The following is a 17,408-nucleotide window of genomic DNA, read 5'->3' on the forward strand; positions in this document are numbered from 1 at the left end:
GTTCCATACTCACAGATTCACTCAAAATTGTCCTTTTACAAGAGAGATGCCCAAGGTTTTTGATTGGTGGGCCAAAATTGAGGCCTAAAAATTTTTTTATCAAAACAATGAAATTGCACTATTTCCAACTGTGATACTGTGATACTGATATACCCCATAAGCTGAAGCTATTTTTTTTTTTAATTTTAAAAGTACTTATTTGTTGGAATATTTTAAAGCTCTAACCAATTGTTACTCAAAATTTAGGATTTTTGACTCTCCTCCCACCCTTTTCGTAACAAATTGTATTTAATTAGATATCCCCCTCACCCCACCCCAAGATCTTTTTGCAAATTTGTATGAGTGCTTACTTGAAAATTTCGTAATACGTAACAGAAAATCTCGGATTAGTTTTCAAAAAGCCGTAAGAGCCATTGGTAAACAAAGTCCTTTTTGCATCGGTATTCGACCTTCTTCCGAAAAACCAATATCAAACATGCTTGAGATGTTTCATCTACACGTCCTTCAAGTGCCCCAAATTAAAGATAAATGAAATTTTTTTTCATTTTGGAGAAACGAAAACTAGTGTCAAAGGTCACGATGGCTCTTACGGCTTTTTGAAAACTCAACCGAGAAATGTTCATCTCTCTTAGGGCCAAGTTTTAAAAAATCTGAAAATATTTTTTAGAGAGTTGAGAAAATTGAGTAGAACAGCTCATTTTTGGTAAAATTCATCCTTTGCATGACCATATCTCAGCAAATCTGACCAAAGGTCAACAATTTTCTAAAAAAGCAAATTGTACAGAATTTGTTAATCTCTTCGAATATTTCTTTTTTCAAAGATGGTCAAGTATGGACATCATTTAAAAAAAAATAGACAATTTTGTTTAAATTAACCTGCAATAACTCAAAACTGGTGCACTTAATCTAAATTAAAAAAGTTTGTTTTTGATTTGTTTTTGTGTGCATTTTCGATACTTTTATTTTTTCTTTTCAAAACATGTAGCAATTTTCCACGAAAACAACATGATTCGAAAAAAAGTTCTCCGATTGAGATCAAATTTTTTTCTGAGGATTCCTTGGTCGAAATAATTAGAACCGTATTTTTTTTTGTTTGGTCATTCCGGTGACCAATACCGAGTTAGGGTGGTCCGAAAAATTGCCATTATCATCTATTTTCGCAAAAAAAAAACACATTACAAAAAAAATATATAACTTCGCGCCATTTTAATCGATTTTAGTTGTCATGGACGCAAACGAAAGGGTATTAGATAGGCTTTTAATTTTAAATTTTCAAAAATCTGACATTTAAAAAGGTTATATCAAAACATAAAATGCTGTTTTGAAAGTCTCATTTTCAAAGATAAAAATATAAATCTGAAAATACATTATCGGATTACCCGGGAAATTTTACATAACATATCTAAAAAGTAGAGTTTTAAAACAGGATTTCGAGATACGATTTTTTGAAAATGAAAACTAAGTTTCTCGACACGCCGCGTCCTTATGCGGGAAAATGACGATTTTTTGATATTTTGGGTACCAAAATTTTCGTAATTGAAAGACGCATTTTTTTTCGAATCATGCTGTTCGTGGGGAATTGTTGCGTATCAGAAAATAAAAAAAACTAAAGGGGCTAAAGTTTGTCAAAATCAAATGTTTTTGTAACTAAAAGTTATTTGAAAAAATGAGCATTTTTTTAAGAATGTGATTATTTTTAACTGAATTGTTCTAATCATAACCTACAACTTTGCTTAAGACATAAAATTGTTCAGAAAATCCCTTCTCCAGTTACAGATTTTCGAATGTTTTCAAAACACTTTCTATGAACAGTCCCCAAATTTGTATTGAGAGACTTGTATGAAGAAACTATTGATGCAAAATTGCTCATTTTTACATAAGTCTATACAAATCGAAAAATACAAAAAAATAAATCAGGTTATTTTTGCGAAATTCTTAAGAACTGCTTCATTTGAACCAGATTCTCCCACCATGACCCGTCCATTGCACCAGGAAAAAGGAATCGAATTTTAATCTAATCTAATCTAATCTAATCAGACCCTAGCGCAGCCAATCTTTCGAAGGGATCCTGGAGAGTGCCTTAGGTTAGATGACGCCTAGCACTCTTCTTGTCATTTATTAACATTTGTAGTGCGCCATTGCATTAGAATGCATTGAAACATCACAAGCGTTAAAGCGGCCAGGCCTACTGCGTAAAGCCGTATCGCAGAGATGACTCGTAATTGGGTTGAGTTTGAGCACTGAGTGTTCGAACAGCAACACAATTCTGAATCGACAGGGGAGGAAGAAGCGTGGGGACACACCACCATACGCTCCGAGTTTTGTTTTGTATTCGTTGGGAGCACCATGCTAAGAAGGTTTGGTACTCCGGGACCCTCTGGGATGGGACATTGTATTTCCACGAATGCCCTGGACACTATTTGCCGTGGTTATAGCGCCACAACTCGCTCTCTGTAACAGTATTCCTAATTCCAGTCCAAGCTCACCAAGTCCTCATGGCCTAGTGGTTAGCATTTTTGCTTACCAATCCAAAGGACAGGGGATCGAACCCCGCCTCGAGCGACTTAGATTTTTCGTTCATATTCATATCATTTCAAATTTATGTGTTCTTAACTTTCTCGTTGGGAGCAGATGGGAATCGAACCCAGAACCATTCGCTTACAAAGCGAACACCGTAACCAGTCAGCCACGACCGCTCCCTTAAAAAAAAAAGGAATCGAATTTTAAAGACAAGAATTGTTTAGGGGATAAGGGAAAATCTCCACGGTTTCCTACATCATTGCTGAACACACGAAATTGATCTGAAAATTATTCTCAATGTACAGCTTTCCAAATAATCACATGCCTGTTTTGCATGACCAGCCCGTAAAATTGAAAAAAAACTCAAGATACTAATGGTCAAATAAAAAAAATACAAAATATAAAATCTGAATAGAAATATAAAATCAGAAAACAAGTTGCAAAAAGACGATTTTTTCAACGCGAATCGTATATTTATCCAACAAGATCGGGAAACCAACGAGTGCTAAAAAAACAAGTTTTGCAACGAGTTTCATACAACATATTTTTGCAATTCCGAAAAACGCCTCAATCACCAATACAAAATATATAAAAAATATTAATTTTCCATACAATACGATACGATAATTTTAAAAATAATAAAGAATTAATAGTTGATAAAAATATAATTACCTTTAATTTTTTTCATGGCTTAAAAAGTATCTACATGTTTTGATAAGAAACAACTAATATTTTTTGTAGAAAATAATTGTCAGAATAGAATAACTGTTGAAAAAATTAGAACAAATGATCAAAACAAAACAAATCTGGAGATTTTTTTCTATGGGTCCCATAAACCAAATTTTCATGTTTTCCTTTCTAAGTGTTTTTGAAACCGCCTTAAAAAAGCAAAGCAATCCACTTTAACGACCCCCGGGTCTTTTGTGGTCTATGTTGCAAGTTTCTGCTCATTTCTAGGCGTCCGAAGGTTATGTGTGGTGAGTAGGGTGCCCAGAATATGGGACTTTTTTTTCAAAACCTCGCTCCACAAGCTGAATATTGTTCCTTGACCTATTTTAGGACTCTGGGCAAAATATGAGCAAAATCGGTCATCATTTACCCATTGATACTCGGAGGTGAAGTTTGTATGGGAAAAATCGAAAAAATGTATGGAAAACCCAAGTTTCTTACGGTTTGATCTGCACGGTGCGCTACTTCCATCCAAATATTTCCAAAAGTGAGATTCTTATTGAAAATTTAATGCTCTACAACTTTGTAGAACATACCAAAACTGTAAAACTCGATCCTGAAAAGTTATTAGCGATTTAAAAAAGTAATTTTTGTATGAAAAACATTGTTTTCAACAACTTTAGGCTCGGGTATCAATGGGTTAATCTCATCCAATTTCGCTCAAAATTTACACAGATGCTAAAAATAACCCAATAAACCGTTTTCTGCTTGTGGAGCAGGGGGTCATTTTTTCTGGGCACCCTAGTGGTGAGTCACCCAAAACCTCTTTTTACGCAAATGGATCGACGTTTTACTTCCCCATCCAATAGAAAGCGTGATCAGGCAAATCTCGTCTCGAAAAATGCCACCGGATCCATCGGGGATTGAACCCAGGCCTTACTGGGGTGAGAGGCTACCACGCTAACCACTACACAACCGGACCCGGCATCCAAAAATACATAAAAAGCCAAAAATGAAAAATTATGATTAAAGAATGGACCATTGCAAAAAAAATCCATAAATATATTTTACAAACTAAAAAGTGTTGAAATGGGAGATGAATTTGAAGGAGTAAATTTAACTTCTTTATCATATAAATTTACCCTAATTTATGTTGAAAAATAATCCGTTGTAAATTTACACATCGTTACTGACACTAAGAATTTTTACTGTCTACTTGAAATATCACTGTACATATTGAAAAGTCAAAAAACAATTTAAAAATGTAATAAAAATCCTGCATTGACCTTTTTTTCTCAGTTTTTTTTTAAAGAAATTCATAGAAAAGTTTTGGAATAAGAAGAATTTTGCATCATAAGCCCAGAATTTCTGGTGCTCCGTAACTTGCATCTTATCAGCTATATATTCAGCCTTTGGTTCTCTCTGCATCCCAACCACCCAAACAAAGTCCAATTATAAGGCTTAAATCTTGCGCGAGCGCGCGTAAGTTTCTGCTTCTGTTTGCCTCGAAGCTCGCGGCGACGAACAAAAACCGGTAGTGTGTGAGATGGAAAATTAAAAACAATAAAGAGTCGCTTCGATAGCCCTGCGCAAAAGGCGCGGAATTCAGCATTAATTTAATTTAATTATTCCTCTTTTCGTATCAAGTCAAGCAGGCAGGCAGGCATTTCGGATGGCTTGGAGATGAACGACTTTGGTGGAACGACGCGTATCGATGGAATTGGATTTGGATTTGGTCCTTTCTGGTCAGCGCGATAAATTATAAGCGCGAGCGCGGGGTTTCGGCCTGATGGAGAAAATATTTCCAGACACTGGCAACACTGCCCCCCCCCTTGTGTCGAGGTTCTGTTCAGCGAGTTCTGTTCCGGGAAGCGAGGCGTGATTGTCCTTTTATAGAACTGGAAATCGGAATCGTCCGCAAGTTTGCACATATTTTGTACAATCGATTCCATTGAATGGTAATTTCGAGGCTGATGTACTTGTTGCCAATTACAACCAGACTTGTGACCTCTTGTTGGCACGCGCGAATCGAACACGTGGCTTCCGTAGGGAATCCTCCGCATAATCACACGAAGTCGTTGTTCAGCAAGATTTAGCTACTCCAACTTCTAATCATCATTCATCAACTTTTTTTTTCCTCGGGAAATCCTCAAATGAAATTCATCACTTAATTAGCCTCACTTTGGCGTTAATTATAATTACCCGCGCCAAATCTGAGGCATCAATCCATTATCTCCGAGAGGACAGCTAACAGCTAGCATTGATTAACGAGATTCCCCACACACTTACCGTCGCAGCTGAGTGATGGTTTTCCCCCGGTAGTCACAGTCTGGCTCGACGCAGACAAAGTTCCGCTCGTCCGAGTGGCGGCTGGCCAGATGGGTTCGCACCTCGGCCGCGCTTCGGCCCACGTAGAAGCAGCCGGCGTGCTGACAGGCAAATTCCTTGATCGATCTGTCCCTCAGGTGGACGCGGGTATGCTGAAGGAGCAGGTTGCTAAAGGGAGAGCGGGAGAGATATGTGTGTTAATGAGAATAATTAACGAGATTATGTGGCTTTGTCGGATAGTTGGTTGACCTATATTGCAGTTGAGATATCTTGGAAAAGAATTAGGGGGAGAGGGGGTAATATGCACCCCCTAAGGGAAAACTGTGATTTCTCAACCATTACAGCATTACTTTGGAAGATTTTTGCTCGATGTTCTAAAACAACTATTATTCTTCGTCATCCATGAGAAAAAGTCTTAAAAAACCTCAAAATTGTTCGAAAATATCAAATTTCTAAAAACATGTTTGATTCATTTCAAACAACCATGCGGGGCAATATGCACCGCAACATTGGGGCAAAATGCACTACAACAACGCGGCAAAATGCACCACAACATGGGGCAAAATGCACCGAATAAAAGCAGTTTTCACTAGTCACCACTAAATGACACCGCTGTTTTTACAAAGGAGCTTCATAGCGGTGCATTTTGCCCCGACCACGCTTTTTGCAGAAAATTTAATTAAAAATGCATTTTTTGATGTTTTTGGACTCATCTATCTACAGATTAATGAAGATTATTGCAAAAACTATATACCTCAACACTAACAATATCATTAAACGCATAATGAAGGTTCAATTAAAATTAGATGAAAACACAACATTTTAAAGTTATGCATATAACTTGAGCTGTTTCTATACTGCGATGCTCAAATTTTTCCAGCATGGTTTAGCAATGTTAAGCTTCCAATTTCTATGATTTTTCCCCGGAAAATTCTTCCAAATACCGAGAAAAGAAGGGGGTGCATTTTGCCCCGGGGGTGCATATTACCCCCTCTCCCCCTATCAAACAAAACTGATGCATCGATGGCTCTCTTATTTTCTCTACACACTTTGATTTCTTTTTACCGAATTCGGTAGTTGAAAAGCGGTAGTTTCGGTATTTTTTTACAGAATTCGGCAATTTTTAGTTTACGAAATTCGATAAACCTTCGAAAAAATACGTATTTAAAAAAAATGCAGCCTGAAATGGTGATTATTTGTAAATTTTGTGTCAAAGAGACTTTCATGTAAAGTTGGATGCCCGTTTCTAAAACCTCTGCCATTTTTCGTTACTCAACGGTTAAACAATTTTGTGACATGTCATTTTATGGGATATTTAATGTATCTTTCGAATTTGCAATAACCCTTTTTCTCATTTGAAACTTTTTTTTATTTTTTAATTTTGTTACTTTTGTGACTTTGCAGTGTACAAAAAAAAAGTATTTTTTCGTATGTTCAAAAATAAAAGGGGTCGTACCGGCCCTCCGCCATGAGATATTGAAAAATGGACCTCGGATTCTTAATTAGGGTCCAAATTTACCCATTAAGACAAATTTTCACGCAAAACGAAGAAGGGGTCCTGGCAACTATTCCGATTTCGTTTGAGTTAAAAGAAAATGACCCATTTTTGGTTATTTTATTTGTTTTATACACATTTCTTGTTTAATTATTTCTCACAAGCATAATTCTTTAAAGCTTAAATAATAATAAAAAGTAATCTGTCCTTTTTATATGTTAGGCTAGATTTTTAAAACTTCTTACTATTTTTCTTTAAAAGGCCAACTTATCACCTTTCATTTGCGTATAAGACAATTGAAATCAGTTAAAATGGCGAGGAGCTATGATTTTTCGAAAAAAGTGGTTTTTGCGAAAATCGACGAAAATGGTCATTTTTTCAGACCACCCTAACACGGCGTAGGTCACCCTAATGGCCAAACAAAAAAATACGGGTCTAATTATTTTGGCCAGGGAACCCCCAGAAAAATTTTGAGCCCGATCCGAGCACTTTTGTTTTTTTCCATGCTGTTTTCGTGGGGAATTGCTGTATAATAACAATCCCCTACAATATTGCATGTCTTTTTAAGATTCGTAATCAATAAAACTTCTTGCAAAATTAACAAAATTTTACCGAAAATCGAATGTAAAATGAAGAATAGTAAAGTTTAACACCGAGTTCTGGTTAAATTTGAACAAAATTGGTGATTTAACCAAATTCGATAAAAAAGTAAGTGTGCACAGTAATATCATTTTACCAAATTCGATAGTTGCAAATCGGTAAAGTACTTTTTGGTAAACCATCAAAACGAGCTAAATTTTATCTAAAATCGGTAGTATGATGAAAAATGATGGCCTTCATTACCGAATTTCGTTAGGTTTTTACCGAAAACGATAAATTTCAGTTTACCGCAAGGTTCAGCACTTCAAAATTCGGTAAAATCACTAATTTGGTAAAAATCTATGTGTGTGTCTTCAAAAAAAATGTAAGACAATGAAAAAGGGTAATTCTCCGCCAGCTCACACAGCAGTTGCCCCGACTCCTTTTCGATTTCTGTGAAACTTTGCTTTAAGGGGTAATTTTGGTCTATTTTTCGATATCTCGTGACGGTGGGGCAGTACGACCTTTTTTCTGGATTTTTACTAAGACACGTTTTTCAGTGATTTGTAGCTTTGTGTTAATGAGAATTTTGTGTAAATAACAGATAAATATTTTAATATCCTCTTCTCATCAAAAAGTGATGATTTTGACCATTTTTGACCAGTTTATTAATGTTTCAACTCCTATAACTCAATCGTGTGCTATCGAAAGTATTTTATCGGAGACTTTCAACGTTTCATGTGGCAAAAAGTGTCCATGTGGTTTATGGATGGTCCCATGAAAAGATTCAACTAAGCATAAGCATAAGCATAAGTATAAGCATAGGTGCCCACCCGCAGTTGCTACTTCGTTATTGACCAGGACCTCCAGAAGTTACATCCACGAGCCGTGGAAGATGAGTGGGTGCTATCTTTCCTCGCTTCGAAACTTCTCAAAGGCCCCTATCATGCTGATCAATACCAGTGCCGGCCACGACCAGTGGTAGGGTCACGGGGAAGTGGATGGGAATGTTAGTCCGATACTTGAGTGATAGAGACCGCCCAATCGACTGCTTCTCCGACAAAGTATCACATGAATTTTGAGGGGATTAGTAGATGGGTATGAGGTCAGGATTCACGAGTGGCAGTGATGTGACCATGAGCATTTTGTTTATCGGTTGAAAAATTTAAATCTTAGGCAGCCGGCTGCGGAAAGACAAATAATTGATTAATTAAAAATTAATGAAAAGATTCAACTAAAGATTTACGTCATTTTTCCAACCAGTGTCTTTTTTTAAAAGCCTTAAGGTTTTCATTGGATACAAAATGGAAAAAAATAACTTTTTATAATGTTTTATTACTGTACACAATTATGGTTGTCTTACAATCATAAGTTTAAAAAAGAATACGTTTTGACAGAAAATTATAATTTATGTTATAATATAATATTATAATAATAATAAAAGTTCGATGCTGTACTTCATAAATGAAGTGTAGTTACAATGCAATAGTATTTATTTTGAAATGTTTACAGTTGATTGCATTTCAAATCGCATTGCCCTCTATTGGTAAATTTTGAAGGGGGGCTAATCGAAAAGTTTTAAATGCAGTGATAGAATATCCTAGAAAGTTTTGACAACTACCAAAAAGTCACTCATTTTCTTTCAACTTCAAGCACCGAAGCGACAACAGCTCATTGAACTTTACTGCTTGAGCAATTTTTAGACATATCCAATCCTGCTGCAGCCATCACCTGCCTTTCTGCCTCCCCATCCACAACCCTGCATCAATTACGGGAGTACCGATCCCTTGCATCTTCAGCAAAGAAACCCCATCATCATTATTGAACGCCATCAACTTCACTCAACTTCGATAACAAAACACTCTTCCTTGCTTGCCGGGAAGTCGTCGAAAACTTTTCACCCAAGTTCCAGGCCATCCAAAGCAGCAGCAGCAGCATCAGGGATAAGAAACTTGTTCCAACTTTCAATGGCCGCTCGTCAACGGTTGAGAGAAAGCGACACCGGTTCTATACCCACCCAAAAAAGAGCATGCCGGTGCCATCGTGAAATCGATTCTGCATCAAATTTCGAGCAATGCACTTTTGCACTCCCCAACAGCTCGATTGACGAGCTCAGCCCGGGATGATGGTGCTGATGGCCACGATGAAGTGCAGCTCTGCTGCCAGCTGGAAACGCTCGAAACTTCTTCAGGAAGTGGGACGGAAAAAATACGTTCCAAAATTGAAGGAAGAGTGCACACAAAAAAAAACTGCTGTGCACTCTTGTCCAGAGAAGAAAATACGACAAACGACGGACGGCAGCAGCGCAAGAAAACTATACTTGATTATAATAATAAACATAAAAATTTATCACCGCATTTATTTAAAAAATATTCCAAAATGACATTTGCATGAAACGAAAATGTCACACAGAGGAAGATATATATGATAATTGCATCGCTTCCTTTTAGTGCATGACGACGAGGACCGCCCGAAGACCGACGACAGGCGACGGACGTCAACGCGCACCAACCGACGAAGACGAAGACCGACACCATTCTCGGCTCGCTTTGGCGCTCACAACACATACATTCATTCGTTCGTACCACATGCACACTGCGAGTGGGGTATTAAGTCAGATACAGTCCAGATGCGATTGTCCGAAGTCCTCACGAAAATCTCACTTTGGATAACCGTAATCTTTTCAAGTTTTGCAATTTCTCATTTTTTGTTGCTGTGTTTAAAATGACCTATATAAAGTTTTTGTGTCGGTAGTGTAGTGGTAAGCGTGATTGCCTCTCATCCTAGTTGGCCTGGGTTCAATCTTGGTCGAACCCGGTTGAATTTTTCCAAGACGAGATTTGAGTCATCTCCCTCGTATAGATACAACAAAGGAACCATACCGAGCCTGTCTCGGTAGAATCTCTGATTTGCAGTTGGACTCGCAATCCAAAAATCGTCAGTTCGAAAAAAGAAGATAGGTGGGTAATCCGCAGCCAACTCACACGAAGTCGGAAAAGTTGCCCCAACGCCTCGTCAATTTCCGTGAAACTTTGCTCGAAGGAGTAATTGTGGTTTATGATCACGAATCCGATGCCGATTTTTTTATATCTCGTGATGGTGGAGTGGCACAACCCATTTTATTTTCTGGATTTTTATTAGACACGTTTTTCAGTAATTTGTAGCACGAAACAGTGACGAGATAGAAAATTGTCAAAGGGACATCTAATGGTCATTTCAACGAATGGGATATTTCGTCGAATGAACATTTCACTGCCTTTTTCAAATACACTTATAATAAATTTTCAGATAAAAAATATTTCAAAATGATTTTCAAGAACTGCATATGTTTCATAGAATACATAAACCATTTATTCAAAGTTTCAAATTTACGTGTTTTTTTTTTCTAATTTTGCAGGATAATTCTTTAGATTCAGAGTGTAACAATGCTCTACAAAGTGGTAGAGCAGACAATTACAAAAAAATATATATATAAACATAAAGAATTCACGAGTTTTTGCGATTTTACGAATAAAAAAGTTTTGAAAAAGTTGGTCGTCGTTGATCATGGCAGTTCATGATAACCCGCGACAGATACGAACGACAAAACAAAGAGAAAAAAAAAACTTTTTCAAATCTGTTAATCGCAAAATCACGATAACTCGTGATGGTTACAAGCAAACCCCTTATGTTTATATATCATTTTTTTTATAATTGTCTGCTCTGCAATTTTGCGATTTTGTTGAGAAACCAATTCATTTTTGAAGTACTGGTCATATTAAAAAGTATGCAAAAACATCCATAAATTATTAAAATTATCTTTAAAAAATTTCCATAGAACTAGTAATGTTGAAAAAAGTTTTATTACTCACGCAATGTTTTTTTACATTATTTTTAACTACTTCACAATTTGTTTTCTGTTTTTTTCATTCGGCGAAACGTACATGGAATTAGGTCGCTACCCCACCCCCACCCCCTTCCTTCAAAATCTGGCCAAAAAATCCGAATACAAGAAAAAATATTTTCAAAAAAAAAAAATCTAAATTTTAATGGAATTAGTAGTCTAATTAATTGCTAAAAAATTGAAATGCATTTTCCTACATTGAAAACTATATTAAACACGTTTGGGATTGTTTAAAAATATACTGATTTTTTGTAAAATTCCAATGTGCACGGAAAAAAGTCTATTCTCGAAATCGTGAATTTTGTTCATGAATTCGAGAACCACGAAGAAATATATTCACGTTTATTGTGCAAATCCAGAGTTTTTTTTTTATAAAGTCCTATAAACTTATAAAAAACAATAGCTTATAACGTCATGATTCGAATTCCCGGACGCTTCGAAACCCGGACACTTCAACTTGTTTTATCATTTATTTGGATATAAGTTTGCATTATGAATGTCAAAACTGTATTATTTGATGAATTCTAAAATCAACTTTCATTTAAAGTTTGTTTGAACGCTTTAGTTAATGCCAAAACAATAAAATAAAATAAAATTATAAGTTTACCAAAAATGCGAAACATTTCAATTGAAATATTTCATAGGCGTCCAAAGCATCGGAAAGGCAAAGCAGAAATTTATGTTTTTGATTTCCTTAAATTCTAGCAAATTTTTATATAAACTATCGATTGTTTTGAATAAACTCCTTCGTTGTTCTCAAATTCATGAAATCATTTCACGACTACGGGAATTGATTTTTTTCTTTGTACAGTATCGCAAACAGATTTATTCCCGATTGTTTTTCCTGCAGTATTTATATATTCTGAAAACTAATGTTTACAAAACAACTGGGCAGGTGTTAAATGTCGCTTAATTTTTGTTTTCATTAAAATGTTGAAACTTAGTGATTAGATCGATTTAGTGTCTTCGGCATAGTTGTAAGTTGTGCCAATAGTTGTAGGTTGTAGCCATTTTGAAATAAACTTTTATATCCAGCTTTTTTTCTCTTTCTGATGTTTTAGTGGACAAAAATCGCCAAGTTTTGAGCTATATGTTAATATTGAGGAAAAAATTACTTGGAATTTATAAGTCAAAAATCAGAAAAAGAAATCAAAAAGATTTTTTGACAAATAAACCGTTCTCGAGTTGAAGGTTTAAAGATTAACATTTTATAAAACAAAATGTATTTCTTTAGTTTTATTTAAATATTGTTCATCCTCGGCCATCAGCTGAGAAAATTCTTTACAATTTTCTTTTTTTTGACATTCTTGATACAACCTTTGCTTCGATTGCTGAGGTAGCCTATTATGGCCATGCAAAGAATTAAAATTACAAAATAGTTGTTTATGCAACAAGTTGCAAAAAGAGGATTTTTTCAGCACGAGTCGTACATTTATCCAACGAGGTTCACCGAGTTGGATAAATACGACGAATGCTGAAAAAATCAAGTTTTGCAACGAGTTCCATACAACATTTTTTGCAATTCCGAAAAACACCCTTTGAGTGAAATTATAAGTCAAATGTTCATGTATTTTGTCAATAAATCGTTTAAATCAAAAAAATGTTGAAAAGTGTTACTTTTCGAAAAAAGTGCTGCTGGAGTTTTTTGTAACCTTTATTTCTTGTGGTGTATGACGGAAGATAGGATCATTATTGATTTTGTTTTTATTTTTTCAAGTAAATTCTTTGTTTTCATTAATCTCAGCACGTCGCACATCACGAGCACGTGTGTGTGCTTCGTATATGTAACTCAATTCTTCCTCAAAATTTAACGTCTCCCACTACGGCAGACGAGACCATCGCCGTGAATCCTCCGGAGCTTTCGAATTACCAAAAATTTTGCAGCTCCTAAAGTGTGTGTATGTGTGTGCTTAAGGATGGGAATCTGTGCGGGAGATGTTTCCACCCAAATTAACTTTATCTTGGAAAAATACGAGAGAATCATTTTTAAGAAAATATTATCTCAGCATAAATATGCAAATATATACAGGCACAACCATTCGGTAGCATATATTATGCGCTACGTCAAAAACATTCCAAAATTATGGCAAGGAGGGTGGGCCTCACATTCGCTGCTCAGTCACTCGTCCAAGTTGGAATATTTTTCAAAACTGGTGCGTCTGTCTGTTCAGCCCTTAAGTCAGTGTGATGGAGGAGGAAAAACGTTTTTCACTTCTGTTATGTCGGAGATTTGGGGCAGCAGAAGAAGAAAAAAATAGATACCCGATACAATCTCCGTGCACGGATGCGAGGAAAATGCCCTGAATTGTACACGGTATGTATGTGTGTGTTTGGTTGTGGAAAGGGGTTGAATCCTTGTCAGTCGCTTTTCTCCGCATCACGATTTGAGTGGAAAATCTACACACAACTACCACGATGAATCCCGTCCCTGTTTGTGTGTGTGCGCAAGAGGAAAATATACACCAGCCACCAGTGCTGAATATCAGTCTCGAAACGAGAGATGAGCTGTCAGGAGTATATCATGGTGATTGGCTCTAGGGGTTTTCCCAAGGGAGAAAAACCAATCCTGGCACGTTTTTTCTGCTTGCTTTCCACCGAGCAGTGAGTCAGTGTCAGTCAGCTTTGGGCATGGCACCCAGATAACTATAGTGGGGTTGGGAGTTGAAAACGGAAAACAGAATGATTGACAGTTTGATAAAATCGCTCTCGTTCTCGTTCTGTTTGGAGTTTATATTGCACGTACGGTTGGAGAATGGAACTGCTCTTTTGCAGCGCTTGAGTTTCGCTGATAGATACAGTGCAGAGTTTGAGCCAATCATGGCGGAGAATAACAAGCTTGGTACATAAAACAGCTGAGAGTTGACGAGCTGATCCGACTGTTATTCAGTGATAATCAACGTCCTAAGGGTTTCAAAAAAGACTCACGTCTTTTAATTTACAATCCTAACCCAACCATGTCAAAGTACAAAAGGTAAACATTTTCTTCGGTACAAAACCGCCATGATGCCAATTCATCTAAAGGGTGGTCACCGCACATTTAGAATGTCTCCGCGCAGCGGACCTTCCGCCCCCAAATTGGGATCCCATTGCCGGTTTGAGGGGGTCAAAAAAAGATTAAAATTATACTCCCATCTTCGCTGGAGCTGCATTTACGCGCGTCGTACACCCCGGAAAGAGCAACACGAACTTTTGTGTTGTGCGCTCCTTTGCAACCAGGACGAAAAGGGATGGGAGTCCCTGGTGCTGGCCGTATTAAGTGGTTGGAGTTCATACCTTTTCGGCGCAGACTAACGACTCTCCTGGTCGGGCCACGTCGGGGAGCCAGCTCCAGCTGCAATACCCCATTAAGCATAAATATAAATCTAAATAGCAAATAAATTATGAAGATTTTCGTTTTATTTGCTTTGGAAATTGTTACTCCGCCGAGGAGGAGCAGGTTGAGTCTAGGCATCCCGGTGTCGCAAAGTGTCCTGCCTCCAAAGTCCAGGAAGCTGCTGCCGCTGCTGCTGAACCTGTGGACGCGGTAAATATATTATTGTCCACACACTGACTACCACTGCTGGAGGTAACTCTTTCCGGGGGATATCAAACCTCAGTATAATGGGTAGCAGCGCACCCAAAAAGAAGGATAAATAAACAGGACATCGCTGGTCGGACAAAGCTGGCCAGCAACAAAAAATATATTTGTTTTTGTATGGTTTTTAAATTCTTTTATATATAATTACATTTGGCCGGCAATAAACAAGTTGTATAGGCATTCGAGAGGGTAAGAACTTTTCCGCTTTTTCTCCAGCTATGCGGAAAATAAAACACTTTACACACTCGTACTGAATGCAGCACCGGGAAAGAGTGTTGCTATTTTCCTGTCCCATCGGAAACTTGTAAGCAGGGTGGGAGAAGTGAAAAAAAACAAACAACCATCTCACATGTGTATGATCCTGGTCGATCCTTGGGTTTGTCTCTAATGGCGTACGAGGTGCTTTGTTTTGTCAGAAGGTATTTTTCTTAAATGAAGGTTTTGGAAATTATAGAATATAGCAAGTTTCCATTTTCGTTGTGCTTTAAAATAAAATTGAAAGAATGTTAAATAATTTGAAGATTCTGTAGAATATGTAAAAAGTTTCGATTGTCAAGATTTTACAGAATTTATTTTCGAAATATGCTTCTCGAAATTCTGTTGACCGATTCTTAGCGAAGCTACACCAAAATGTCACTTTTTTCAATTTTCAATGTGATTTTTTATATGAAAAATTTCATTTTAATTATGATCTAATAATTGCAATGTGCTTTAAATGCGTTTTCTTATCTGAAATGCCAAAAATATTGACCAAATAAGGACTGCAAGTCATTGAATGGGAGAGGAGTTTTTTCATAAATCTGCTCCTTTCGTTGTCCCGTCACGAAAAGAAATGGCTGGCAAAAACTCAAATCTCAACCAAATCTTTCAGTTCAAGGAGCAAAAGATTCGTTTTTCAATTTGTGATAATGTGTAGAAGAGCAAAAGTTTTAAAAAATTAATCTGGCAAAACTGTGTCGATTTTTTTGGTGTGCCTTTTAAAATTCCAGTTTTACGATGTTGTCCCGTCACGCTACATTTTCATTTCAGGAGAAGCACAGGTATAATATTGTTCATTATGCATGTCATTTCTATGTTGGAAAATCAATTATCTTTTCAAATATGTAATAACATTGGGGGGTTTCTTCTTTAATTGTGCCATTACAGCCAAAACGCTGAAAAAAACTTGGGAATTTTTTGAAAAGGAGCCGAACAATCGGTCTGTTAATCAATTTTTTAAATTTTTAAGTAAATTACAAGCAAGGCCCACTGAAAAAGTCGAACGATTATTAGAGTGACAAGAAAAAATGCTTTTTAAAACATTGGTGACACCTCCGAATCTGGTACATTTCACCAAATGGACATCGCCCCGAAGGCCATCTCGCCAAATAAGACGTTTCCCCGAAGAACGTTTCGCCGAAGAGATACTTCGCCGGTTTTTTTGCTTTTAAAATCATGTGATGTTGTGTGTTTTATTAAAAATCGTTTTTTGATATTTTTTTGCTGAAAAAACAGTTCAATAAATTTATTTACTTTTTTTTGAAATTGTATTAACACCTTTAATTTAAAATAAAACAAAAATCTCAAATACTGTTTTCCTTAATGTTTGCATTTCTTTAAACCGGTCATGTTTAATCAAATGCAAAACCTCACAAAAAAAGTATTCTCAAAGATTCTTGCACGGTGCTCAAAATACCGTTATTATGAAAAAAATATGCAATCCGAGATTTTAAGGTCTATCGATTCCTTACACCATAGCGCACCTCTGTGCTAATAATTAGAAAAAATCGCTGATGTAGTTTTCGAGATGCAGCCCTTTTAAGATTTTACATCCGATTTTCAATAAGAAAACCAAAACATTCTATTCAATTTTAGCATTTCAAAGAATATGCGAGATAATGATGTTTTTGATGTTTTTTGCTTCAAATAACTGCCAAGTATCTCTTCAAGTTTCAGAAGGTTTGCTGATGTAGTTCTCGAGATACAGCCATTTTAAAATGTGATTTCCGACTTTTTCTAAGAAAATCTATAAAATCAATACAATTTCAGCATTTTAAAGAATATGCAATTCGAGATAATGATCTATAAAATCAATACAATTTCAGCATTTTAAAGAATATGCAATTCGAGATAATGATGAATTTCGCTTCATAAGACTGCCAAGTATCTCTGGGCCAAGTTTCAGAAGGTTTGCTGATGTAGTTCTCGAGATACAGCCATTTTAAAATGTTATTTCCAACTTTTTCTAAGAAAATCTATAAAATCAATACAATTTCAGCATTTTAAAGAATATGCAATTCGAGATAATGATGAATTTTGCTTCATAAGACTGCCAAGTATCTTTGGACCAAGTTTCAGAAGGTTTGCTGATGTAGTTC

At 36.4% G+C, this 17,408-nt stretch overlaps 1 protein-coding gene across 2 annotated transcripts in view; it reads right to left on the reverse strand.

Moving 5' to 3' along the window:
* Positions 1-5,383: 5,383 nt before the first annotated feature.
* Positions 5,384-17,408, reverse strand: part of LOC120422760 (uncharacterized) — a 175,321-nt gene continuing 163,296 nt past the window's right edge. For both annotated transcript variants that reach the window (XM_052707497.1, XM_052707496.1), the window contains one exon: positions 5,384-5,685. In XM_052707497.1, the coding sequence (XP_052563457.1) occupies positions 5,475-5,685 (211 nt within the window). In that variant the 3' untranslated portion in view covers positions 5,384-5,474. The remainder of the gene's footprint in view (positions 5,686-17,408) is intronic.

Source organism: Culex pipiens, chromosome 2 (assembly GCF_016801865.2).
Source record: "Culex pipiens pallens isolate TS chromosome 2, TS_CPP_V2, whole genome shotgun sequence".
In the NCBI taxonomy this organism is placed as follows: Eukaryota; Metazoa; Arthropoda; class Insecta; order Diptera; family Culicidae; genus Culex; species Culex pipiens.